Source organism: Aspergillus viridinutans (genome assembly GCF_018404265.1).
Source record: "Aspergillus viridinutans IFM 47045 DNA, scaffold_4, whole genome shotgun sequence".
Classification (NCBI taxonomy): Eukaryota; Fungi; Ascomycota; class Eurotiomycetes; order Eurotiales; family Aspergillaceae; genus Aspergillus; species Aspergillus viridinutans.
The window spans coordinates 360,285-385,895 of NW_025091220.1; the positions used below are offsets into that span (position 1 = coordinate 360,285).

General features: G+C 49.6%; 8 protein-coding genes across 8 annotated transcripts; 3 read left to right on the forward strand and 5 right to left on the reverse strand.

The window, feature by feature from the left end:
* Nucleotides 1-354: 354 nt before the first annotated feature.
* Nucleotides 355-2,481, reverse strand: Aspvir_006135 (F-box protein; the record flags this gene model as incomplete). Its single annotated transcript, XM_043269343.1, has 1 exon — nucleotides 355-2,481. The coding sequence occupies one exon, from the start codon at nucleotides 2,479-2,481 to the stop codon at nucleotides 355-357; it is 2,127 nt and encodes a 708-aa protein (XP_043125278.1).
* Nucleotides 2,482-5,278: 2,797 nt separating this feature from the next.
* Aspvir_006136 (putative DUF221 domain protein) lies at nucleotides 5,279-7,959 on the reverse strand (the record flags this gene model as incomplete). Its single annotated transcript, XM_043269344.1, has 4 exons — nucleotides 5,279-6,279; nucleotides 6,335-7,502; nucleotides 7,564-7,728; nucleotides 7,786-7,959. The coding sequence occupies 4 exons, from the start codon at nucleotides 7,957-7,959 to the stop codon at nucleotides 5,279-5,281; spliced, it is 2,508 nt and encodes an 835-aa protein (XP_043125279.1).
* A 573-nt stretch (nucleotides 7,960-8,532) lies between these two features.
* Aspvir_006137 (putative glycogen debranching enzyme Gdb1) lies at nucleotides 8,533-13,266 on the reverse strand (the record flags this gene model as incomplete). The annotated part of the gene is made up of 3 exons (XM_043269345.1): nucleotides 8,533-8,601; nucleotides 8,665-12,991; nucleotides 13,049-13,266. 3 exons carry the CDS (start codon nucleotides 13,264-13,266, stop codon nucleotides 8,533-8,535), a joined length of 4,614 nt encoding a protein of 1,537 aa, XP_043125280.1.
* A 649-nt stretch (nucleotides 13,267-13,915) lies between these two features.
* Nucleotides 13,916-15,666, reverse strand: Aspvir_006138 (glycerol-3-phosphate dehydrogenase family protein; the record flags this gene model as incomplete). Its single annotated transcript, XM_043269346.1, has 4 exons — nucleotides 13,916-13,994; nucleotides 14,056-14,107; nucleotides 14,170-15,302; nucleotides 15,371-15,666. 4 exons carry the CDS (start codon nucleotides 15,664-15,666, stop codon nucleotides 13,916-13,918), a joined length of 1,560 nt encoding a protein of 519 aa, XP_043125281.1.
* Nucleotides 15,667-16,186: 520 nt separating this feature from the next.
* Nucleotides 16,187-16,779, forward strand: Aspvir_006139 (FAM207/SLX9 family protein; the record flags this gene model as incomplete). The annotated part of the gene is made up of 2 exons (XM_043269347.1): nucleotides 16,187-16,189; nucleotides 16,246-16,779. The coding sequence occupies 2 exons, from the start codon at nucleotides 16,187-16,189 to the stop codon at nucleotides 16,777-16,779; spliced, it is 537 nt and encodes a 178-aa protein (XP_043125282.1).
* Nucleotides 16,780-17,604: 825 nt separating this feature from the next.
* Nucleotides 17,605-19,514, forward strand: Aspvir_006140 (putative ATP-dependent Clp protease; the record flags this gene model as incomplete). Its single annotated transcript, XM_043269348.1, has 2 exons — nucleotides 17,605-18,058; nucleotides 18,112-19,514. 2 exons carry the CDS (start codon nucleotides 17,605-17,607, stop codon nucleotides 19,512-19,514), a joined length of 1,857 nt encoding a protein of 618 aa, XP_043125283.1.
* A 357-nt stretch (nucleotides 19,515-19,871) lies between these two features.
* On the reverse strand, nucleotides 19,872-23,782 carry Aspvir_006141 (putative Chromo domain protein Chp1p; the record flags this gene model as incomplete). Its single annotated transcript, XM_043269349.1, has 4 exons — nucleotides 19,872-20,448; nucleotides 20,502-20,852; nucleotides 21,002-22,044; nucleotides 22,169-23,782. 4 exons carry the CDS (start codon nucleotides 23,780-23,782, stop codon nucleotides 19,872-19,874), a joined length of 3,585 nt encoding a protein of 1,194 aa, XP_043125284.1.
* Nucleotides 23,783-24,567: 785 nt separating this feature from the next.
* Nucleotides 24,568-25,494, forward strand: Aspvir_006142 (Rab family GTPase; the record flags this gene model as incomplete). The annotated part of the gene is made up of 5 exons (XM_043269350.1): nucleotides 24,568-24,588; nucleotides 24,660-24,714; nucleotides 24,777-25,166; nucleotides 25,233-25,313; nucleotides 25,367-25,494. 5 exons carry the CDS (start codon nucleotides 24,568-24,570, stop codon nucleotides 25,492-25,494), a joined length of 675 nt encoding a protein of 224 aa, XP_043125285.1.
* Nucleotides 25,495-25,611: the final 117 nt, after the last annotated feature.

Consider the following 25,611-nt stretch of genomic DNA (forward strand, 5'->3'; position numbering starts at 1 on the left):
AGAAGGTGGATGAGCATAAGATACTCAAATATGAGGTCATGGTCTTTGCTGAGCTTGTAGGAGAGGCACAGAGAGCGGCGGCGGTTGAAATGAGAAACCTACAGGATAACGAGGCAACATAGGATCTGCTTTACGGGGTAAGAAAAGAAGAAAGAGGAACAGATGGCATGGATCGAGGTGAAGGCCTTATTATTATTAACGTACATATGATAATTCAAAGTATTGCAAACTCCTAAGAATGAAATCGAGTGTTATACGGGTATAGATCATAGACCAAAAGCATGCGCCGCGCTATGTTGTTTCCACAAGAAAGTAAAATCAATCCACCACTGAAAGCTCTTCTAGGTCAACTTCTCAAGCACAAGCACCGTCCACCCAGGCACCCTCGCGCTGGCCCGACTCGGGGATCTTGAAATCCACGATGCACGCAGCAAAGGATGGGCGGCGTGCAGCAGGGCCGGGAAACGCTGGGGATAGAACATTGTTCGTAGGAACGTATCCCTCATGCAGGAACCGTGGTAATCGACAAATGGCAGACTGCTGACCACCAAAGTCCTCCCGAAGATCAGATGATTTGCGCTTGCGCGAGGATTGTGATGTCAACAACCCAGAGTCGGTCCTGTCCACCCATTGGGCCGAGGCGATATTGCCATCGACATCGATGGTTAATGACTTGCAAGGAATGCTGGAACTCTGTTGATTGCTCGAGCTGAAGGTGTCGATGTCGATAATGTTTGTTTCACCGTTAGCACCAAAGGCCCAGATTCGCGCACCTCCAGAGGCAGACTGAAGAGCCAGTTCAACCACGTTTTCCATACGTGCAATCTCCTTGCCATAGATCTTGAATGGCCACATCATCACTGTCGGTCGCCAGCTGACACTGAGAAGGAACTCCCAGTCGCCGCTCTGGTCTTGCACAAGACTTTCCCGTCGCTTGCCTGACCGCGAATTGTCAAGGAAAAAGTCCCTTGCTAGATCACTGTCTCCCATGACACCGTCTCCTTGTCTCTCACGCTCTTTCCGGATGACGTTGTAAACATCTACAGGTACCGAATATAGTACGATCCGATCGCCATATGCAGCGACCACACGCAATCCCCAGTCCAGATTCCATCCTGAAGCGAAGACTGTAGGAGCCAAATCATCCTTAGCAACATTCAAGGAATCCTTCTCAAACGGTGGCACACAGACAAGTGCCCGTGTTAAGCTGGTCGGTCCACCGATAGGCGCGTCAGAGCCGATACAGAGTAGACCAGTGCGGGGCTCAATGAACAAGATATGCAATCCATCGTTGATCGGGATAGCTCGGTAATGGTGACAATGGGTTGCTCTCACTACACTCAGACTGTTGTTGTTTGAAGGAGTCCATCGAGTGAGTGATTGTATGTCAGTCAGAAGGTGAAACTGACAAGGGGTACGCCTTTCCCCGTACGATGCTTTGCGGCATTCGCAACCTGGCATCCCTGGTCCAGCCAGCGATGAGATGAGCCGCATTTCCATGGGTGTTTCCGGCCGATGGGGAAGGAAGTGTAGTATCTCCGATGGTTGCGACATGGGAAACCGCTTTCTCTGATTCTGTTTTGTCTTCTCGTCAACCCAATGCAGCTCGATGCCAGCACCAGAGCCAAAAGCAACGCATCGACGGCCCGGACAAATCGAGACACTGCGCGGAGGATCTTCTGGGGAGCAGATATTGCGGAAATAGTGGATAAATGATGGATCCAAAGATTGCATGGCTTCTGGTGGCGTGGAGGAACGCTCGTTCGACGCATCCAAGTCACAAACAAATCCCAGCCGGTCACGTAGCAATGCCGCAATCACGATCTTCGGAGTACTGGTGTCGATACTAGCTGATATCACCTCAACAGGACAGATGATGCTTGTAACTGGGGCAATGGCCAAATCCGTCAAAGCGTCCATTGTTGTGGACACGACGCTTCCAGATTTCCGCGAGAGTAGATGATAGACGTATATCATGCGGCCGGAGGTAACGAGTAGATAGTTGGCACAATTGCTGACATGAAATTTAGACGTGGCCAGAGGTTTCGAATTAAGGTCCAGGACAGTGCCAGCAACTGCATGGAGAGCAGAAACCCGTTGTTTCAGGAGAGACTGTCCCTGAGAAAGTCGAGAGAAATCAACGACCCCCGTTGTCAGAAAACCAGCTCTTTCCACATTAGATTTGCGACCAGACAAGAGACATTCAGTGGCAAATCTCCTACTCATTCTCCACACCAGACTCTGCTCACTTGCCGAAGAATCAACGCGGCAATTTTGGCAGTCCTGTTTCCAGGCGTCCCACCAGCCTGCCCGCTTGAGCATGCTCTCCAGCAGGTCCTTATCGAGGCTCACACGCATCCATTGAGAGCATGTTCGCCGAGCATTGTCAAAATCTCGTGGGTTAAGCAAACAAAAGATTTGCAGCAGGATCTCTGGCGGCGTAATGTTTGCTGCAGGTCGGGAGAGGTTTGTTGACGCCATTTTGCCTAGACTCAGATACAGCTTCTGCAGCGGCTAAGCTTGGAGGCGTGCAATAGACCGTTCACTCTGATCCTGATCCAGGGGACGATTTGATGCGATGAGCGCTGGAGCGCCGGACTGACTTCTAAAGACTCCAGACTTGGAGTCGTCGCCAGCTTTTTTGTTGATCGCAATTCAATTGCTGATATCAGATGTTAAGAAAGAAGTGTCAAGCGAGGCTTCACAGCTGTCGCATCCGAGGCAATTACCACAAGTGCCCTACAACTGCAAAAGGGCTACTGCATAAAAGGCTGGACGTAGGAAGCTCGGTACCCTTTCCACTTGGGTTAACTTGCCACAGCCGTCCTATCTCCAAAGGTTTAGCGAGCGTTGACTTTCCAGCAGGTCGCAACAGGCCAGAGTTATTAAGGCAACTGAAGACCTGTGGGACTTGAAATAGGCAGGCCAATGCTCTATACTATTGCGAACAGGTTGGTTGTCGAGCAGAAGAAGATGAGATAGAGCAGAGTATAAGAGGCAAATCCAAAATATCTGCATAAACGTGGTAGATAAGATTTCTACAGTTCGCCTCCGAGGACCATTGATGGGCATAAATATTTCCCGAGGGAACCGCTCTGACGTCGGTGCCAGGCCTCCAGAACACCAACAAGCATTGGGTTTATTGTGTGTCTAGGTAGTCATCATACTAGAGAGGCAACTTAGTTCGAAATGCTAAAGAAGTGGAGTACCGACTGTATGATGATAACCCGGGTAGTGGAGCCAGTCAGTCCATGATTACCATCCATGGCGAGAACGGGCACTAAAATTCTGCGTAATCCGGACACTTGGGGGAGCATCGCTCATCCCGAGAAAGTGCTGGATGAATCATGGAAGAGCTTTCTGGGGCGAATCCAGTACCGCACTCGGCAATCCCCAAAACTCAGATAGACGGAAAGGCCAACTGGAAGGCTAGGACGTCCTGGGGTCTCCTAGGAGGCGAAAATAGGCCAAATTAGCTCACCACTTACTAATAATCCGCTTCCCTATAGCTGCACGCATCTAAATCAATTCCTGCAATCTCAGCTAATCAATCAGCTTAACCTGACTGGCGAAAAGGGATTGATGGAAAGTACCTACCTTACCATCTTGGATGAGTCGGCAACGGCGATGATTCGCTGGTACGCTTCCGATGAGCCACTTCTGGTTCAGGGCCGCAAATCGATCTCGAGATGGCAAATCGATGATGCTGACCATCTCAGCGTGCGATCAAAGTGCGAGAATTAGCCGAGGAATGCAAAGTCTAGAGTCGGACAGTCGTCGCATGCGCTTCGGGAAGGTAGATACTTACCCAGGCCTGTCGAAGTCAAGACGACAATGGTCCAGAACAAGTTCGTCTAGACAACTATCCCGAGACCCGGAGCCATTGTCGGATCACTTGATCACATTTGGCATATTCTAGAACAGAGTCAATATATTCACATATCACACTCGCATTAATAGCAGGGACGGATAATCGAGGATGTTGCTATAATGGTTCTATATTGTCCATGCTGCAGCGATGGTTCTCGAATCCCATGCAGCTTGTCCACGTGCTCTCCCCCAAGTGCCTGGCCTGGGCCTTCACGCATTTGCGTCTATCTATGGTATACAACATCGGCTAAGATAGTTACAATACCCCGTCGAGGTGTGAGCAATGCGAGACTGAAACTAAATTCCAGTCATTCAGCCGTGTCAGCAGCCAATAGCTACGTTCTTTTGCATTATCGAACTGAATTATTCTCTCCTCGCTTATCTGGGCCCTCATAGTCTAGACGATATATACTTTAGCTATCTAACGTAGGTCCGCGGCTAATACCGGAATATCGCATGAACATACTGGTGTCCAGAGTACCTCTTCATCGCTTATGCATAACAACTTCGGTATCCCTACCTGTTTTACTCGCTGCACGGAAAGGCGCCTTCGCTCAATGGAAGATTCCACTAGTGGAAGGCTAGAGAATGTGAGAATTGACCAAAGTTCACTCTGCATTGTCTAAAATCCTCCTTAAGCTAGCCAGAAGCCGTGTCTCACTTCGCTATACTTGTGGGTGCGCGGGCGGGGCGTCAAACCCATAGTGAGTGCATCCCCGAGGTATATTCAAAGATATTTTAATGGCTGGTCGTATTTCATTCCCCTGCTTGGGTGTGGAATGCATATCTCATTGGAACTTACATTTAGACTTTAACCCGTCCACTGTCATCATTCTTCGGGGTGAGTTGGTACATGTCGCAGTGTAGCATCGCCCTGAAAGCCATTACAGTGGTAGAGCTCTTGACATGGGTTCAAGTGGTAATATCACATCTAGTCTAAATGGCTACTCTGGAAACTTCTGGTGAAAGAGTAACAGACAGTGTGTTGGGTCACAACCGGAATGGTATAAGAACCATCACATATGGTCAACATAAATGCAGAGTGACTAGTACAGTCCAGTTGTCCAGGTAGTGTGCATAAGGAGTGATTTGCTGCAGTCAGCATAGCAGGCTTGAAAAACAGCAAAGTACTATTAAAGCATGGGTCTTGCATAACGAGTGAATTCCAACAGAGCCACCAGGAAATCATTAGAGCGTTCATAATCTCACAGAAAGGTATCGCGGTCATTCATCATGATTTCATGAAGGTTGCAGCAAAATCGGGAATGAGCTGGATTAATACGGCGAAAATTACATATGGTATGGCATCTATAAATGCAAGAAAAGAAACGAAGCTGGACACCCAAGCCGCCTAGATGAGTCGATGAAAGTTGTATTCGAGTCCGAAGGCTGGACATTGTTGAGTAGGTTAGACCGCGGAGCCATTGCCGTTACGCGTCTCATGCGCCTCCAAAGCCCCCTGATATTCACGAGCTGCGGGGTGTCCTGGGAGCCACGCATCATGCAGAGGCAAAATGAGACTCGGATTGACATACTTCTTCAACCTCAGCCCAAGCTGTTGCCCGCCGATTTGTATAGGAAGGGCGTCACGTTCGAGGCCAGAAGGAGGCGAGAAGGTTGACGAGGGGGAAGGCGAGATATCACCACCCCCAGGACGGTCACGATCGATGCTCTTCAATGCAATAAACTTCATCAAGGGTTCGTAGTGCTGCGCAAAAAAGTAGCTGAACCAGAGAGTCACCCCAAGAAGGGGTACGAGCAGCAACGACCGAGTTATTGCTCTGCGCAGAGCGAGTACGCCGATCACGGCCAGCTGGAAGACAATCAATCCCAAAAACACTCGACTGCAGATCATCGGCCAAGCTCGTCCGGTAGAGTGTTGCTGGTGATCCATAGCGTACAGTAGCTGGTATTTGTAAATGAATTTGCCGATAGCAAAGTAGACCAGCCCGAAAAGGCAGATCAGCCAAGATCTTGGGAAAACACTATACACCACGCAAATGATCAAGATGAGGATTGTCTGCGGGATAGAGTACCCATAGCTGAATGTTGGGGGCGTTTGCAACTCAGCATAATCGCGCGGAGTTTTGGCACTGAGGAAGAAGAAAGGGTACAATGCAACACTTCCGAACTCCAGGAGTCGGAAGGGAAATAGCCCCACACCTTGTAGAACGATCAGGTTGATATAAAAAGGTGCGAAAGACTCAAGAGACTTGGCCAAGGCAAATGCAATGGTGGTTGCATCCTTGAAGGCGTCTCGAAGTGTTTCCCAAAACTGGTAAAATGTTGTCGCAGTACCGAAAACGGTAAAAATAAGGAAGAGGTTGAAGAACGAGAAGAAGAAGTTCTTCGATATGACAGAGAGCTCCATATCGCCTCGCGACATCATCCCCTGTTGGTTCGAGAGCCCTGTAATATGGTCAGCCAGACAAGTACTCAACGGTTAAGAAAAGAGTCAACATACAATTGTACAGGTAAGGGACAGCAACCGTCAACAGCGAGAGGACCAAGGTTGGAAGACCTGTTTGCACCAGTGAACTCGCAATAGGGTTTCGAGCCAGGGCGTCAGCAAGTTGAGGAAACACCTTGTGCAATGTCTCGAGTTCCAGCAGATAAGCGACTGGAATCAAAAGCACCGACCAGAAAACAGTCAGAAAGCCAATGACCCCTGTAATGAACCATGACTGCATCATCCGTATGGGGCGAGGAACATAGGTGTTCTTCCACACAACGTCCGCTGGAGCTGGTGCCAGCCTTGCGAACAATTGCATGGGATGCGGATCAAGAATCGCTTGAACGATCATCTGTGATGAGGCGATAGATTCCATTGTCACGAACGCCATCTCCGTGGGCGAGTATTCCTTTTCCCGAGCAGCCTGGATCTTCTCGTCTATCCTGCGAAGCTTTTCCTCGTAGTAATCAATCGCGTCGATGTTCCGGTACCTCAACTTCAGCGGGCCGTACCAAAGTCGGATTGTTGGTCGTTTCTGGACGTGTTCAGAGATATGTGCCCTCCCACTTTCCGAAAGAAGCTGTGTGCGTTCGCTATCCCCATCCGACAACAGACTGGAACCTCGAGGTTGCTGGAGCGTCAAAGAAATCGAGTTTTCGGGGTTTTTCGGTCGTTTATACCCCAAATGTTTAGTCCAGGCCCATTCTAAATTTCGCAGGATCTTTAAGCGTTCATCGATCAGATGATCAAGCTCGCGCCAGTCGCGGCACAAAGTGACACTCTCCACTTTTCCAACTCGCAACCCTTCCATGAATTCCTTGATCTTCTCCTCAGATGCCAATTCCTTGGGAATGCCTGAAAGACGGATAGTGCGATCGGTCGTACTGGTCTGACTGCCAAGATACTTTTGTCGGATACTGATAATCTGTTTCGTCTCCTGAAGAAGCATGTATATCGCCAGACCGCTGAAGACATATGCGAAGACCACATACATCCACAAATAGTTCGGGTCCGAAATCAGCTTCTTTTTCCCCTCCTTCCCGTCATCGCCGTCTTCATGATCCCAACCCGGTAACCCAATATTGCCGGTATACTTGAAATGAACTGGGCCGATAATAATAACGGCGAACAGGAAGACGACGCTAAGGAACCGGATTGCGAATTTGAAGAACGAGAGAAACTATATCGGCGGTCCTCCGTTAGCAATAAACAGAAATATTCAAAATCAGTAGCGCACTTACGACGAACGCATCCAGCCCCGCAGAATTGAGCACCTGTTCGTCCGTTATCCGAAACAGAACCGGCATCCAGCCAAAGAAGGTGTCAGGGAGTTCGGGTAAGTGAGAAGCAGCGCAGCTCTGTCGTCTCCGCGCAGCATACAGCTCTCTCCACTTCGGTCGTAAGATCTGTTCGCAATGCTCTGTTAGTAAGTAATCTAGAACGTGAAGAACCATTCAACGTACACAAAAGGACATGAATGCGCTGAGCCCTAGCGCCAGACTTATCACAAGCTGCGTGTATATATCCCGCTGGTTCTTCGTCTGATCCGTCCATTTCCGCCCATGGTCCCCGGTCTCAACAGCTGTTGCTGCCGCGACCGTTCCCAGAGCCGTCACAACGGACTCTGTGAGAGACATGGCTCTCGAAATGCACCAAGCCTGTGCTGAACTTATGTGTCGATCGTGGCTATCACGAATACATACGGCACGCGATTGTGTCCCAGCGGAAGTGGTTCGGGGCTTCGGGCAAAAAAGGAGCTGACGTCAGGGGTGGAGTTTCGTATCGAGCACAATGTCGCGGTCTCGCTAGGGATGCAATCGCTCTGCAGAGAATCAATGCAGGTCAAAAAATACTGAGGAGTAGTCGCCTGTTTCTTAGCTGCAATGTCGAGGATTTGAGAATTTGGATCGTGTTGGGCTTCTTTCTTTAAGCTCAAACATCAAACAAGGCCATCGCCAAAGTTGTACTAGTGGGGATGATGAGTTGTGCAAACCGCTTAGTCAGCAGGTAACTAGTGTAGTTATGTAACTAACTAAGCAAGTACTATGCACATAACTAATGCATAGTTTTAAAGCAATGAGATAAGGGCATCGAATAAGACTATATATGGAGTAGATGGATATCACAACTGTGGTCTACTTCTAATATGCAAACGTTATATCCAATCCCCTTCAACAGTAATCAACGTCGAATCTTCCTTCACAAATGTCTCAAGAATGTCTGGAGGCGTCATAATACAGGTCAAGTAAGCATCCTGCCGACCATGACTGAGTGGGACACTATAACAGAATTCTATTAGCTTTCATAGATAAAAAATTCCGAAGGTAGGATAAGTGTCTTACAGAGTCTGCACAGTGAGCTCCATTCTTGTTTGTGAGCTCTGTGAGGCCCTTCCATGGACTCTCTCTCAGCGCGCGCTTGCAACCCTCTAGGCGTCGAGTCACTTGTTGATACGCCTCCGTCCGTTCCTCTGCTGTCTTCCGGCGCTCAAGGTCAAAGTGCAGGAAAGCACGAAGAAAGAATCCCCGCTGCCAGACCCATTCGGGTCCCTGGTGGTAGTTCCTACCCTTGGCGGTCGCGAAATTGTCCGAGTCTTCCGAGTTGTTGTAATTGGGGTTATAGTTGAGATCGGATGGATCCAGAGTAGCGACACCGATGGGGCCGACAATGACCGAGTCTGCGAGAGCCAGAGCTCCCAACGCTTTTGACGGTGTGAAAAGGTCTGGAGCCACGGTCATGGCAATGGGGAAATTGGCGCGGAGCTGATAGTCTTCATACGGTTTGCCGGATTTGTAAAGATCCTTATAGATACCTCGGCGATTGACAATGCTGGGGTCAACATCGTACTGACCATCTTCCTCCGGATTTCCTGGGACGTAATAACAGCGTTCGAAGTTCTGCTTGATCCTCGCCGCCCATTCCTTAAAAGTGATTGACCTCCCGTCCGCAATGTCAACCTTGTCGTGTGGGTAGAGCCCGCGCTCATGCAAGCTGGCAACCCAAGTCAAAGCGCTATAAAGCAGCCCGGTGATCTCAATTGCGGCACCATCGCGAGGTGTACCAGGCACGCCCTTATTCCCCGCCTTCCCGCTTTCTCCCATCTTGTCTTGCCACGTACCGCAGTTGTGTTGACTACCACCAAAGATTATTCCCGTCTCCCAGTCGACTTTGATATCGATCTGGAAGCCTTCTGGCTTCATTTGCATGTCGAGATCAGGCCCGGCGTTGTGCTCTCGGAATGACAATCCCTGCGCGTGCCGTTGGAACACTTCTTGAATGACCTCCGAGATAGTCGAATGCTTTAAATATGCCCTAGAGTCGTCATACGCAAACCAGGTATCGTCATAAGGCAAAAAGCGCCTGGCAACCTTCTCGTTCAAGATTTCAATGCCGTTGGGTGCTATTTTTGTGTAGTCCTGAATGGCCTGGAGGAAGAACCACACGGAGTCTCGAGAATTGTAGCGGGGTAGCTTGCCACTACTTAGGAGGTTCGGGATCGTGCCGTGTTTGAGAACACTAGCAAATGCTAGGATATGCTCCTTGGCGTCATCAAAACGGCCAGTGCAAAGAAAGAGGCCTCGAAGGGATATGAAGATGTCACGACCCCAGCATCTCGCCCAATCCACTGCAAAGTGGGGAAGACCAGCTGCAAGACTGGGAACGGTCTTTGTAGGCCAAAGAGATGCGGATTTCACAATGCCAGTTACCTGCACACTGACCATGCCCAGTTGATGAATGAATTCCTGTCCCTGCCGTACATCGGGTCCCAGCAACTGAATGCCACGCTTCCAAGCAGCATTGTACGCCACCTGGATAATGATGCCGAAGTATCTCGGTAACAGAAAGCTCGGTAAATCGCGGACCGCCTGAAACTTCTCTTGCAACCATTTAGCAGGCTTCTCCAGTGCAGTGTATCCTTCCTTCTTTGCCGCTTTTTCCATACGCCCGACGATGAAATCGAGAGCCCACTGGCCTTGACGGAGGTGATCGCAAAGTGGATGGCCTAGTGCGTTATACTTGATGATATCTTCCAAGATGCTCCACCATCCCTGAAGACCGGCGTAGACCAACGGCCCATGGTTGGGGACGTTGTAGACTCCATCCTGGCCTCCGCTCAAATCCCTTTCTTCCGCGTCACAGCGGTAAAGGACGAAATTGAGATCGATCAGACTAAGCTCTGCAAAAGCTTCATCTGCTCCCTCAGTGATGTGGTTCTCCAACCCTGCTGCATGTTCAGCCTTGGCGATGGATGTCTCGAAGAGTGCAATAGATCCTGGAGCAAACGTATCGAGAACCGAAATAATGGTATCGTCGCCTTGCTGTTCGGCCTTTGTGCCTTCGAATTTTCGAATCCGACTAGGCAGTCCCCGCAGGTGATCCTTATCCGCTAGGATTTCTGCTCTGGTGCTATCGCTCGAGTCTACTTCCAAGTTCCATGTTCCGATGTGCGTGGCCTGCGTTCCAACGAGATGAGTGGGCGCAGGAACCGCATTGCTACTATGTCCCGGAAAAGCAGTGTGAGCGATCAGGAAAACTCCTTTGCGCGTTCTGGGATGTACTCTGTGAACAGTGATGTATTCTCCGTCATGGTGGATATGCGTTTCATCATATCCCTCCACTCCCATCATCGTGTGAAGTTCATTCAACAGCTTCTTGACACCCCCAATTCCACCGCTTTCATGATCACGATGAACCTCGGCTGATTCCGAGAACTCTGAAAAATATGGCCGTTTTTCATGAACAAGGTCCACAAGTTTGGGATATATCTCGTCATAGCCCATGACGCTTCCGACGGCCGAGGCGCACATTGAAATCAGAGCAGCATTCGGTAATGTGTCTCTTGCATCACGTTTCTGTGCTGGTGTTTCGTTATCATGTGTACAGTCCATGAAAAGCGCTTGAACAGGACAGGGACGAATATGAGAGATCTTTTCTTGATTCTGGTTGACCCCAGCGGAAGCAATCGCATGACTGCTTCCCGCTGAAGGCAACTCAACATCGAAACTGCCTATGGGACGGCCGCCATGACGATGGACCAACCGACTCAGCTCACCCGTACCCCAGGCTTGCATAGCCTCGCGAATCAAAGCATTTATACCGAGACGCTTAACAAAGATATAGTCCGCTTCTTCGGATCCCGTAAAGAGCTCGGCAAAGACCGTAAGATTTGGTCGGACTTTGCGCGCCTCATCCAACAGATATTCTGCAACTGCCAGCGGCGTTGAGTGGCAGTTGTCGATCCGGAAGCCGGAGAAGTATTTGGCCATAAGGCGGGTGTACTCGGTCATATAGTGCCAAAGGAAAGGATTGTCCTCAGGACATGAGCCATATCTGAGCTTGACGCAATCGCCCCAAACAATGACTTCACGACGCAAATAGGCTTTTGAATCAGGACCAGCATTATCCCGCATAGCATCCGCATTCCAGATCCAGCCGTTGTTCACAAGGGCTAGTGCCTTGGGGCTATGCTTCTTTGTGATATCATTGAGAGGTAGCCTGGTGAAGTAAGTTTCAATCAAAGGATTTTCGTCCGTGACAGGCCCAAGTTTCGGACCATGATCGTCAACCCTGATGTACTTGATTCGGTTAAATAGCTGATTCATAATCTCGGATACGTCTGCATTGTACTCCTCGTAGAATGGCAGATTGACCTCATCCAGAATCGTTGCGAGCGCCTTCTCAATCGAGGCAATATCGGAGCTTGAAGAGTCATACTTCCCGAACGTAGTAGTCACGATCCGAGACCCGAATTCAGGGTCAACCGCTCTGCTGAACCGTCCCAAAACCTGCTGGACCGTGGGAATGGCATGTTGGCGTATGAGATCAGCCCGCTGCTTCAAAGGCCAATCTTTGAATCCGCTGATATCAACTTCCGCATATTTCTCGGACGCGGGATCTTTCAATCCAGCTGATTTCCAGTTCTCCAGGATCTTCCCAGTGTTGGCTTTGAGATCAACGACGTAGTACTCCCAGAGTCGGATGCCATTGATCACCTTCTCTCGTAGTACGTTCATGACAGCCAACAAGTCCTCCACGGTCTTGAATTCAGTGGGCAAGCCTAGTTGCTCAAGGTCCTGGCTAAACTTCAATAGAGCAGTGTCCAGTTCTAAAGCTGCCTCAAGCCATGGTGCAGTCTCCACGCTATAGCCAGCCTCTGGATGCTCCTCGAGCCACTTGCTGTTATGAGCAGTGTGATTCCACACAACATCGGTCAATGACAAAAGCCCGTATTCCTCCTCCATTTTCGAGATTATTTGCGCAATATCTGCCTCACCGTTGGGAAAAACAGCGTCGTCAAACTGCAGCTGGTCAAAGATACTATATGGAGAATTTGAAGCTCCCCGCTTCATCAACGGTGTAAAGTGCACCATGTTGTAGTTGCGCTGACTGATACCGTTCAAGTGTCTGTTCCAATCCGTGGGATATTTGCCCATGAATTTGGACAACACTGAGAATATAGAGAGCGCATTGAGAGGCAAATATTTACCACGAAGGGTCAACCTCGGTGCGACATCGACGTAGTAATCAGGTGTTCTCGCTGGTTCAGGGGTCGGAACAGGGTCGACAGAGAATTGAGGTAGGGGTGAGAATGTGGTGTAGAACAAAAAGGATCCAGGGCAGGTAACAGGAATATCGATCTGGATATTCTTGTTGAAATCTGGCTCCAATCTGCAACACAATTAGGCATATGACAGGTTTCTTTTCTGGCCGGGAGCTCGCTCTGACCTGAAGCTCCGGAATACCGAGCGATCGAATGGCTTGCCACTCTCCGGAATGTTCACCCATAGTGTTCCCTCCCTGCAAATCGAACTGCTTCCCTCAATCACGAAACGTAGTAGATATGCAGGATCACTGGGCGGTGGGAGATATATGTATCCCCCAGGCACATCTGGAGAGCCATCATCTTTCAAAGGGAGCAGGTAAATCTGCTGCGGAGAGGCCATTGCTTCGGACAGTCACTTCGAGACCGTTCTCCCTGATACCGAATAGCCTAACAGAACAATTGCTCCGTGGGCAAGCCTCTGATGTTGGCCTGTGGAGAGATTGTCGGCGTACCGACTTGTGTTGATGACACGGACTCGAAAGAAGCCACCGAGTAACACCACAAACAGATGGTAATAACGAGAATATTGAAAAAGATACAAGTGGAAAGTCAATTGGAGGAGAAAAGGATGGGTGCAGCTTATCAACGATTCCACGGATGTGCCTGAAATCTGAAAGTCACCCAAGCCCCGCGGGGGCCGTGTGACATCATCCATCCAGCCATTTCCCTGGCAGCGGGGAAAACAGTCAAGCCACAGGGTCTGGAACAAAACAACTCGGTCCACCGACATACTTGTTTGGGACTGTTAACGAAAACCAGGGGTTTATGCGATTATGTGTCATGATAATAATGATAATGATAATATACACTGATGAGATTTGAAGTTTCAAGGTCAGGGAGGGGGATCAACGTGACTGAATCTTATTGCTTTCTATGCTCAACTTCCATCTGTTCTATGCGCTGAATAAGACCACGAGAAATCATTACCAGATGAAACAATGTCCCCAAGGAAAAGATATTATTATTTCCCATGTCCCCAAAGCAGGCTATTATAACCTGGACATGACGGCCTGACTGGCGCCACCACCGTTGACCCCATCCACTCCGTTAGGTACCGAACTCGGTTTGCTGTCACAAGGAAGAGAAACATGAGCACAAAAGAAAAGACATGACATCAGGTCCTATTTACCGCTCAATATAAGATGGAATAGACTCCACAGACATGGAACCCTCAAGAATGCCTACCACCGCGTTAGCAATTGCGAACAAACAAAGCGGCACCAAAAACATGAGGGGCTCTTACGATAAACTGCAGTGAACAAGGGAAATTCGTCCTCAAGACCTTGCTTCTTCAAAAACTTGTTCACCTCAACGGCGGTCAAAGTACCCTGAAGCTTCTGGCCATTGAGCTCTGTCTCCTCGATTTTGTCGATGGGCTGCTTCCTCTCAATGCTAAGTTTGGCGCAGCGGAAATTACGCCCACCACTGCAGCTTGTGATCAAATCGGCAACCCCTGCACTCTCCTCGGTGAAAGTCCTCGTGTCGACAGTGGCACCAAAGAACTTCTCACCGAACTTGACCATTTCAAGAAGGCCGACTCGCATGATTGCAGCTTTGGCGTTGTCGCCCCAGCCCATGCCATCGACCCATCCCGCAGCGAGAGCGACGATGTTCTTCAGAGCACCCCCAAGGGAGACTCCCGCAACGTCACTCACTACCCTAATGTGGAAATAGGGGCGATGGAAGAGCGTCTTCAGGACGGTGTGGTCAACGGGAGGGTATTCGGACGGCAGTGGCTGCAGTTTAACCTGCGAAAGCTGGCCAGAGACGTCCTTGTGCTCAAAGTGAACTACATCAATAGTGGATGCAGAAGGGGATCGATTGGGAGAAGGGGCCTTAGAATCCAGGTGTGGGGGGTCATAAGCGATGCTCGACTCGCACCATTTCTCCTGGGCAACCTCATTGGCGATGTTCGCACCAGAAAGCGCGCCGCAATAGATTCCTAGGGTCTTGCCAATGGTTTCAGAAAACAGACTGACACCCTCCTCAGTCACGTCGACGCCCTTGATGCAGGAAATGCCACGGGCATAGGGTAAGATTTTGCCCTTGATTTGTTCGCAGGTCTTGTTGATAAATTGGTGAGGAAGATTGAAGATGAGGATGGTGCTGTCTTTCACAGCATCTACCACGGACGGGTTGGCGTGGATGTTCTCAGGAAGGGCAATTCCGGGTAGGTACTTGACATTTTCATGTGTCTTGTTGATTATCTCTGTCAAATTCTGGGGACCCTGACACAAGGGCGAAGACGGGTCGTAGTGCCGGGAATTCTTGGGGATCTCAACCTTCTCCTCAAATACCCACATTTGAACATCTCTCTCGAAGATGGAGTCGTGGCTGGCTGTATTCTCGGCAACAATCTTAGCGATAGCAGTGCCCCTATTCAAGAACATGGAGTCAGCTTCCCATTCCGCATTCGAACCGCACCCAGCATGTCATAAGCATACCAGTTCCCTGAGCCAACTACGGTGACCTTGTGCTTCCGGGGGTGCGGCGATAGAGAGCCCATCTTGGATGCTTCGATCGTATTGTTGAAGGTAGATCCGATACTGCTACCAGACATGAACCGAACAGAACTGAGAACTAGCGGTTTAAAAGTCCTTGAACTGATCGACAGAGGCGAAATTTTTCTTATGATTCGAGTGGTTAGGAACTGAGAAGCCGGGTACCGAGGCAAGATGGCAGTGGCACGAGACTCAGGAAAGCAGGTCCGACGAGATAAAAGGCGCACTGGAGACAGCATCCACAGAGTTCTGCAAGGCGAATGGCAAATCTTTCAATCAGAGACTTTGTGGTGGCTCTCTGATGTAAGACCGAAATGGACAAAGCGGCTTTGGTACCCGTGAATTTGGATCTTCCTGTCCAGATTCCGAGTCGGCGGATAGGGTGCTGAGGTAAATCGAAATTTCATAAGTTGATAGTGTTCAATTTTTCGGTCGGCATGGTACTATCTATGTAGCCGTACGTCTCGTTGGTTGGCTAAGCCAGTAGTGATTATTTGTTAGGGTCAAACCAAAGACGACGGAGGGGATTTAGCAGGACTAGGGTCCACTTGAGGTCTCACTGCAAGGGGGAAAATCACGCACCGTTGAGGTAATCATGTGGGCGGTGAATGAGGGGCTTATCGAGAACATGGGGGTTATCGACACTAGCCCCTAATAGGATTAGCAGGAGAAAAGAATTCCAGCTCCGATGATCATAGGCAGTCAACTTTTTCGTAGTTTGCTTGATACTCTTGGATACACAATTCTCTTGCTTTCAACATGGTAAGGCTCCTGTTGCCCCGATTTATGTGGATATCTAACCTGTATGCTATCTCAAGGCTCCGATCCGCCCGGTCAAAAAGACAGTCACCACCACCAAGAAGCCCTCCAGTGGAAAAGGCGCCATTTCATCCACCAACTCGGCCTATTTTGAAGACGACTTCCGAACAACAAAAAGAGATAAGCGTTTGATCAAACATGCCAGCTTCGTATCGAAGATTGAGAAGAGCTCTCAGAAGGCCCCTAAGCGGCGTCGCGCATCAAAGAAGCTCGTTGCCAATCTCGAGTCACTTGCCGATGCATTGCCTGAGACCGAAACGGAGATGAATGATCCCAACAACCAAGTGAACATCATCAAGCAGAAAACTTTGCAGCATAAGCCAGGTGCCATGAAACGCAGACAGAAGCTGGAGAAACTGGAACGGGATCGATTCGCGAAGAACATGGCTCAGATGTCGACCATTCAAACGAATGTGCAACCCGTCGCTGAGCCTCAAAATGAAGCCAGCTCCACTTCGAATCGGTGGGCAGCATTGCGAAACTTTATCTCACAGACAATGGAACAGCAGCCCGCTTTTAAGACGAAGCCATGAGCGCACTTTAATAGCGACAGGAATCTACGGGAAGGTGTTTGGCCAATCACCCATGTCCTGTTCTGTACAGATGACAACCTCAATCAACCTCCTAGAAACTGGAATCTATGCCGGTCATAGAGTCCATGCCCTATAAGGACCGGGAGCGAGCTGTGCAAGGAAACCTTTCACCAGTCGGTGGAAGTGCTGCTTTGGCGAAGCAGGCGCTGCTAATGTTCCATAGGATGTGCTCATAAGGCTCATTATCCGCATTAGAACCACCTCAGGGGAATGGTTCTCAGTCTTGTTGCAACTCAAATCTCAATTGAGAGACTCAAGACTGGACCCCTGGTATTTGGCTGAATCTCGAATCCGTGTATCGGCTGCACTTCTAGCCAACCTTGAACATGATAGTCATTACGCACAATGACAAATGGCAGCACGAGATAGTGTCGAGAATACTTCTGAAAATATTAGAAATGATTCGTCTGGCTTCTGGGGTTTCCTTCCTTCTGGCACGGTTAAAACATATGCTTCGCCTTCGCTTCAACTATCAGATCATTTGTAGGAATCCTTCCTTTTCCTTCTTGAACTCATGTGCTGCCATTTCACTGCCATTTAGACTTCATGGAAGCTGTCTTCTTAGGTAGAATGATCGCAGCGCGACGGCCCGTCGGATACCGTCGGCCGATATATCGCTCACGTGCTGCGGGGAAAGCTATCGATCCCCATCTTATCAGCGTCACCCTCGCTGCTTCGCCAGAGCTCTTAGACTTCACTTGCTCTATACACTTATCTACATTGGAATTCCTCCTGAGATCTTTCTAGATAATCTGGCGCCTGGTGATGCTGCGACTACCTGTTCGCGCTCATGGCCTTAAATGTGCCTCAAGAGCATATCGCAGTTCCCTGCTCCGTTATCGGCATGTAGCTATCTGCCAGACTTGTCGGGCAAACCGCGGTTTTGCATCTTCTGCTCAATCTTTTCCCACATCTTCCGAGTTTAATAGGTCAGATTTTACAAACCAGCCCTGGTCTGGCATCTATGAAGCTGGGTTACCAACGGCTGGTCCTTTGGGGTCTGCTCCGGCGTTTGGAGCTCCTCGCATCACACCCAAGACATTGAAACAATATCTGGATCAGTTTGTGGTTGGACAAGATCGAGCAAAGAAAATTCTTAGTGTTGCTGTTTTCAATCATTACCAACGAGTACAAGAGCTTCAACGAAGGGAGGAGGAGAATGCGGAGTTGCTAGCAAGGCGAGCCCGGAGAGAAGCATTGGAGCATCATCCTGCAGAGGGTAAGCCTTGTACCCCCCTGTATCCTTCTCAAATCAAGCTAAACATTGAAAAGATGAGTTTCCAGGCCAGCAACGCACTGTCCATTCAACTCTCAACCCGAAATCAACGACGTCCAGTCCCGATGAAGCACTCCTTAGCGATTCGTCTCCACTTCAATTGGAGAAATCCAACATTCTCTTACTAGGACCGTCGGGGGTGGGCAAGACATTGATGGCCAAAACACTTGCGAGAGTTCTCTCGGTGCCATTCAGCATATCTGACTGTACGCCGTTCACGCAGGCCGGATATATTGGAGAGGACGCGGAGGCATGTGTTCACCGACTTCTGGCGGCTGCGAACTACGACGTGGAGCAAGCCGAGCGGGGAATTATCGTGCTGGATGAAGTGGATAAGATAGCGGCCGCCAAAGTCAGTCATGGAAAGGACGTCAGTGGCGAAGGAGTGCAGCAGGCACTGCTTAAAATAATCGAGGGCACAACAGTCCAAGTTCAAGCGAAGCAGGAGAGGAATGCTCACCGAACAAGTGGTACCCCGAACTCATACCCATCGAACAGCCCGTTAGGGAACTCTCCGTTCTCGCAATCTCCTACAGGAAACGCCCCCCAGAAAGGGGAAATATACAACGTGCGCACGGATAACATTCTATTTATATTCTCAGGCGCATTCGTGGGACTACATAAGATCATCATGGACCGGATATCGCACGGATCGATGGGATTCGGCCAACCTGTCCGCTCACAGTCAAGTCCAACTCAGCGACCTGGAGATCCGCTCACTACTGCATCCAACCAGCCTGTTCCCATCCTACCAGGATCCGAAGAAGAAGCCTTGTACAAGAAACACCTGCCATTTTTCACAGCGGCTTCACCCACATCACCAGACGGTGAACCAGCCTATTTTAACGCCCTGGACCTCCTCAACCCTACAGATTTGCAAAACTACGGCTTCATTCCGGAATTAGTAGGCCGTATCCCGGTCACCGCTGCACTCTCCGCACTGTCTCAGCCCTTACTCATCCGGATTCTAACAGAACCCCGAAACTCACTGCTTGCGCAGTACACAACCCTCTTCTCACTCTCGGGCATTGAGCTTCGCTTCACAACCCCAGCCCTGCACAAGGTCGCTGCTAATGCCTTCACAATGGGAACCGGAGCACGTGCCCTCCGTACGGAGATGGAAAATATTCTAAGCGATGCCATGTTCGAGACACCCGGGTCAAGCGTCAAGTTTGTGCTCATTACAGAGGCCGTAGCAGATCGTAAGGAGAAACCGATGTACCTTTCCCGAGGCCAGGGCGGCCGTTTCCATTCCTTGATTGCAGCCGAGGAGAGCAAGTGGGAGGAGAAGGTGCGGAAGGAGAAGAGCGACAAAGAGAAAACAAAGGGCCAAGGGACTGAGAATCAACCTAGTATCGCCAATTTTCGAGAGTACCGGACTCGTGCAGCGGGTTTTTAAGCGCGATATGCTGTGTGACCTGACGGTCGCTTGAGAGGGTTCTGACTATATATATGATGCCGGCACGCGATGCCTACCTAGTCATGGATTTGACCATACCAACTTCAAGCAGAGCGATTGGGTTTTATATGCTAAGTTCGTACGGCGTTTGGGGAATTTTGGAATCTAGCGAAGGATAGGACTCATGTCTCTTCTCAGTGTCTTTCTGGTCACTGGCCATTCTTCTGTTGATGTTTGATGTAAAACCTTGTTACTACATGGGTATCTGATGCGACAATTGCCCCTTGAACCAAAGGGCATAAAAACAAGGTTATGAAACCAGTCCTTCAAGGATAGAGTAAAGCAAATCATGTCAGTTCATTGGTATGGTTGAGGGTATTTCAGCCTCGAAGGGCCGTGAGAAAACCCGCTGACCCTTGAGACATCCAGCTCATCAGCTGAAGGACCATTCGCTCTAGGTGTCCGGGGTGTATAGGCAGGATTCTGGTTTTGGGATTTCAACTCTGACAACAGACCTGGTTTCCCTGGCCTAGGCCTCACTTTGTCCCAGTACGTCTTGTACTTGATGTTGAAGGCCTTCATAAAATCTTTTGCACCATATCTGATCTCAATATGTTGCCAGGCTTCCCATCTCGGTAGAGGTTTCACTGCCGTGAGCATGACGAACCGTCTGAACCTGTGGTTGTTGACTATTGCCCAACCCGCGAAAAATTCTCCAAGGTGGTCGGTATTCCTTTGCTCCTGTGTAAGGCCTTTCGGTATACTCGCGTCATCATCTTCGGTGCGCGACCCATAGAGTGGGATGGCGTCAAGTGAAATCACAGGATCTTCATTATGCTCACCGCTGGCGCCGCTGAGAATGTTTGCACCTGGCCGTTCTGAGCCTGCCACGCGACTGTTTAATTGAAGAATCAGAGCATACATGCTCAACCATCTGGGATACCAGGTTAGAGGGGAGAAAGCGACAAGGCTACATAAGGGACTTACATTCCCTGCCTGGATGGATCTTTCAATTCAGGTTGCTTGAGGAGCCAGTCCAGGATATTTGGACGGAACATGACCTTCCAACTCCCTGGGAATTTCTGCTTTATCCAATCCTTTAGCCACGCCAGGATGATGAGCGTGGCGTCTGGGTCCCTAAGCATGAAGTCTTCTGTGATTAGGATGACACCGCCATGAGGGAATACACGTTGGAAATACGTGGGGTAGTCAACGTATTGTAGTGGCTTTCTTAAAGAAAGGCTCCAGAAGCTGACGTTTCGATGGATCAGCTCCTTGATGAAAGGTAGGGCATGATAATCCATAAAGCTTTCATGAGCCTTCATTGAGTCAGCGCAGCTGCTGGATTATTAATGAATGGTGCTTCCTGACTAACCAAGACAACCCCCTTATGTATCGTGCGTGCAAATCTCTCCCAATCTTCCGGAAGGCGATTTGAATAGGTCACAGCATTGTGCTTTCTCAGAAACTTGTGCATAACTTCGTACTCTTCCTGCACTACTTCGGACCCGGCAGGAAACATCAAGTAGAATACTTGAGCCTTCGTCGGCTTCTCAGCATCGTTCACGGTCGCCAAGAGATCATAGGTGACACTAAATTGTTCTTTGAAGACCGCATCCAGATCAAGAGTATTCTCAGACGGCTGCGACAGCGATCTAACATCACCTGCAATAGACTGAGCCATGCTCGCATCGGGTTTCAGGCGGGAAGGAAATCCAGGGTCTGCCTCCGGCGCTGTTCGAGCCTCAGAGGTCATAGATGAGGTCTCAGTTGCTGGTTGCGTAGTCCTTTGTCTTGGCAATGGAGCCTGCGGTGTTGATAATAGTGCGTTGGTCTCTTGTGCGGGATCCTGTACGGCTAAATTCGCATGCTCTAATTCTCGTGGTGTGTTCTGGGGTGCCGCTTGCAAGTTGTGTGCGCCAGGGGTTTGAGTTGAAATTTTGGGGGTTACACTAGTTGTGTCTGTTGAGACTGACTCATTTGCTGTATCGAATGGTTTTGTCACCTCTAACGCTTCAGATGCTTTTGGTGTCATGACTTTGCTGTCCGTCGACTTTCGAATGCGAAGGTTGGATATTTCATTCGCGCGTCTCCCAGCTCCTGGAGTTGAAACATCAGGAACGCCCACAGAAGGAGGCCGAGCAGCCACAGCTCCGGTAGGCCGAGCTCTGCTTGGAGCATCTTGGGGAGTTATGAGTGCGAGGCGTACTGGCTGGTGCGACTCAGCGTGAAGCTGTTTTCTTTCACGCCGAGCAGTGATGGTGTCAAACCCTTGCAACGGGCTTCGGACTGCGACATTTAGGAAAACGTCTTCAGGGATTCTAGAATGGGCAGAATCTGCATTGAGAAACGCAAAGTCTGACGACTTCGGGGAATAGGCAAGTAACACCTTCTGCATCCTGTTGTCTGGAGCTGGATATAATATGGCCACAAGCTCATTACGACGAAGTTCTTCCCCAATTCTGTAGATGCTCGGCTCTGTATCATCGAACCCTTCTATCCAACCATCGGAGTACTTCTGATTGCTTTTCTGCCTCCGGTCAGCAACAAGCGCTCCAACGGGAGTAAACAAAACCGGACCGCAAAGTAGAAGAAGCAAATCTTGGCAGAGACTTCGCAGCGAATGGGAAGAAAAGTCAAAGAAGTTGACTTACCGTGTTCTCACATAGGACATTATACTCTTTCAGGTTACATGTATGTTGAAACCAGACATGGATTCGACCGCCCCATTTGGTAGACATGAGCCAGTTTCGACTCTCCGAATTCAGGCCACATAGCCTGGCCGAACCAATTTCCTTCTTCTCTGGGCCGTAATAAAGATAGACAAGGAGCTCACCAGGGTTCCAGAAATTTTGGCGGTTGTTGACGAAGTGGGCCTTTGGTTTTGGTTCCCTCGTTGGAAGCTTGGGTATCGGATAGTCTTCGAGTTCATGGCGATGGATTGGGGAGTCAGTATTCGGTCTCAGACAGTGACCGGAAGGTTGGCCTGGATTCCAGCTATCTGGCTGTGGTCGGTCAGGTCTCCACGTATCCGCACCACACCTTGGTCTATATGTCTCTGGAACGCTGCGATTCGGCTTGTATGACCCATACTGTGCGCGTTTCGGTGAACTCAAGGCCCAACTCTCCCGAATTTGGCCAATTTGGCCCTGAGTCTCATTATCCGAATCAATGTCCATTGGCGAACCGACATCATGCGATTCTGGATCCAATGTAGTGTCATTGATTCCGCTTGACGAGCTGACATTATGCGTGCCTAGTCTCCCCGAAGCAACCGGCTTAGGAGAGCTCACATTATGCGAGCCTAGTTTCACCGGACCTGCATTGAATTGCTTCGATGAGCTAACGTTGTGCGATCCAATCTTTACGCTATTCAAGTCACCCTGCTTTGGCGAGCTAACACCATGAGGACCTAGCTCCGCCGAGCTTGGCCCATCCTTCGCGGATGAGCTCATATTATGAGATCCGAGCCTAGCGGTACTGGCGTCATTCTTCCTGCTAGGTGAGCTGACGCTGTGCCGCCCTATCGTTGTCGCAGCGAGCCCAGTCCTGGCTGGCCAGTCGGATGGCCGAATGAGTTGCAGCTTGTTCATATCAGGAGGTGGCTCATAAGCTTTCGCCTTCTCGTACTTCCATCTTGTCGACAAATTGAACAACTTTGGCGTCTCAAAACTGTTCATCCTTTTCGCGCGGGTGGGAGCCGGGGCAGTTCCGAATAAGATAGGGGGAGGTGGTCTTTTTGGAAGTTGATGAATTTGAGCTTGCGCACTTCCTGCGCTGGCATTCGTTCGGGGAGTTTGTCCGGATGAAGCCTTTGATCTGTCGACTTCGATATCACTGGAGCCAATACCATCAGGAATCCTTGGGTCAGGCACGTTATTACTCGGAGGGCTCTCCACAGTAGGATGACTTTGCTCTTGTCCGTCCAGCCCCAGACGTCTCCTCTTTGCGGCTCTTCTTTGCTTCCTGTCATGTTTTGCCCTCTCAAGGGCAGCTAGATGATTTTCAAACCTGACAATATCAAATGCTGGACGCTTTCCTTCTGCAATTGCCTTTTTCTTCTTATTCCAGTCGATCAATGTCTGTTCATTGCAAAAGGATTGGGGGGGTTCCCATGTGCATCGTTCAATAGGGTAATTGGCCCACTTCACCAAATATTTGATGCCATCGTCAAATTCAAACTCAGCCAAGATAGTTTCCACTTCATATTCAGACTCCTGCTCACTGGGTGCAGTTGAAGTAATCGAGATATCGTCCTCGTCGCTCATGTCGACATCAAGCTGCAATGGTCTTTCCCATCTGAGCATACAGAAGCGAGATAGCGAAATTTAGAGCAATGGTAATGAGAGACAAAAGGACCCAAAAGACTCTATATTAAAATGATCCGACGCAGGATGGATGTAGTTCAATCCGGATGATAAGATGCCAAGGCGAAGTGACAGAGTCTACCATGACGTTCTGAAGTCTCATGGGCTGTAAAGTGTTTGATTTTCCTTTTGGCTGTTTCAAACCATTAAGTAGAGAATCGAACGGGAAAGAGAGCTTCGTTTGAGAATACGACAGAAGATGGCAACGAGCACATCAGGAAGAATCGTTCTTCTGAGTCGCTTCTTAAGGAACTTATCTTTCTGTTCAACAGATGAAGAAAACGTCAACATCGTTGCATCTTCTTATAGGTCACAACACCTAGGGAGTGGCACACGCACAAGGGACAGTCACGTGGTATGTCACTAGGCCCGAATAGGCAGCGTCCACTCGGCACCGCAACAAGCCCGGGAAGCAGTAGGGAGACAAGGACGCTTCATCCCCAGAGGCATCAGGATAACTCCTATCTTTCTTCCCACCTTGGTCTTTTTCCCTGTAAGTGTTACCTTTTTATCTGCAATTTCTTTCGCATCTATGGCTGTTCATCGATTTTAGAACTGACCGTCTTGCGTCCCCAGGGCTTAATTTGATCCCGCTGTCCCTTACAGTTCCTACGACCTCCAGTCAGCCACGTCGAATCTCAGAAACTCTTCGTAGAGCGTATTAGCTCACATACTACTTACCCACCATGGCTAACGATGAATATGATGTGAGTAACTCCTCTATCGCCCACTATCTACGCCAAGCTTTCTATGTCACTAATCTGAGTATTCGGGATAGTTTCTCTTCAAGGGTAATGTTGCCACTTTCCCCGCGCAGTCGCCGCAAGTTTCATGTTTTCGGCATCATGCTCCCCTCAACAGACCCGATAACTAATCTGGGCGACCGTTTGAATAGTGGTGCTTATTGGTGATTCCGGTGTTGGCAAGTCCAACCTTCTGAGTCGATTCACCCGCAACGAGTTCAACCTAGACTCCAAGTCTACCATTGGTGTCGAGTTCGCAACCCGCTCAATCCAGGTGGATTCCAAGACAATCAAGGCGCAGATTTGGGATACTGCCGGTCAGGAACGCTACCGTGCCATTACATCTGCCTATTACCGTGGCGCCGTCGGTGCCCTTCTTGTGTACGATATCAGCAAACACCAGACCTACGACAATGTCAACCGCTGGTTGAAGGAACTCCGTGACCACGCCGATTCCAACATCGTCATCATGCTCGTCGGGAACAAGAGTGATTTGAGACACCTTCGCGCTGTGCCAACAGATGAGGCTAAGCAATTTGCGAGTACGTTCATTGTCCTGGCAGCCACTCGGGCATTGATTTACTTACATTTTCTCGGCAACGCAACAGGCGAGAACAACCTCTCTTTCATCGAAACATCTGCGCTCGACGCAAGCAATGTTGAGCTTGCTTTCCAAAACATCCTCACAGGTTCGCTCCCTCTATTCATGGCTTCTTGTCTCACTGGACTCACATGTTACTAGAAATCTACCGCATCGTCTCCAGCAAGGCTTTGGATAATGGTGACTCCGGACAAGCCCCCCTTAGCAGTGGCCGCACGATTGAAGTCAGCAAGGCTCCGGATACTGAGTCGAAGCAAGGCTGCTGTTAGAAATCGCCGGATATGCTGCTGTAAGGGAAGCCACGCCTGTCCGAACGACTTTTTACTCTGCAATGTGATAATTGAATGGTCTTGATCTTTCTTTTTGTCTGTTACTTAGCCTCCCCG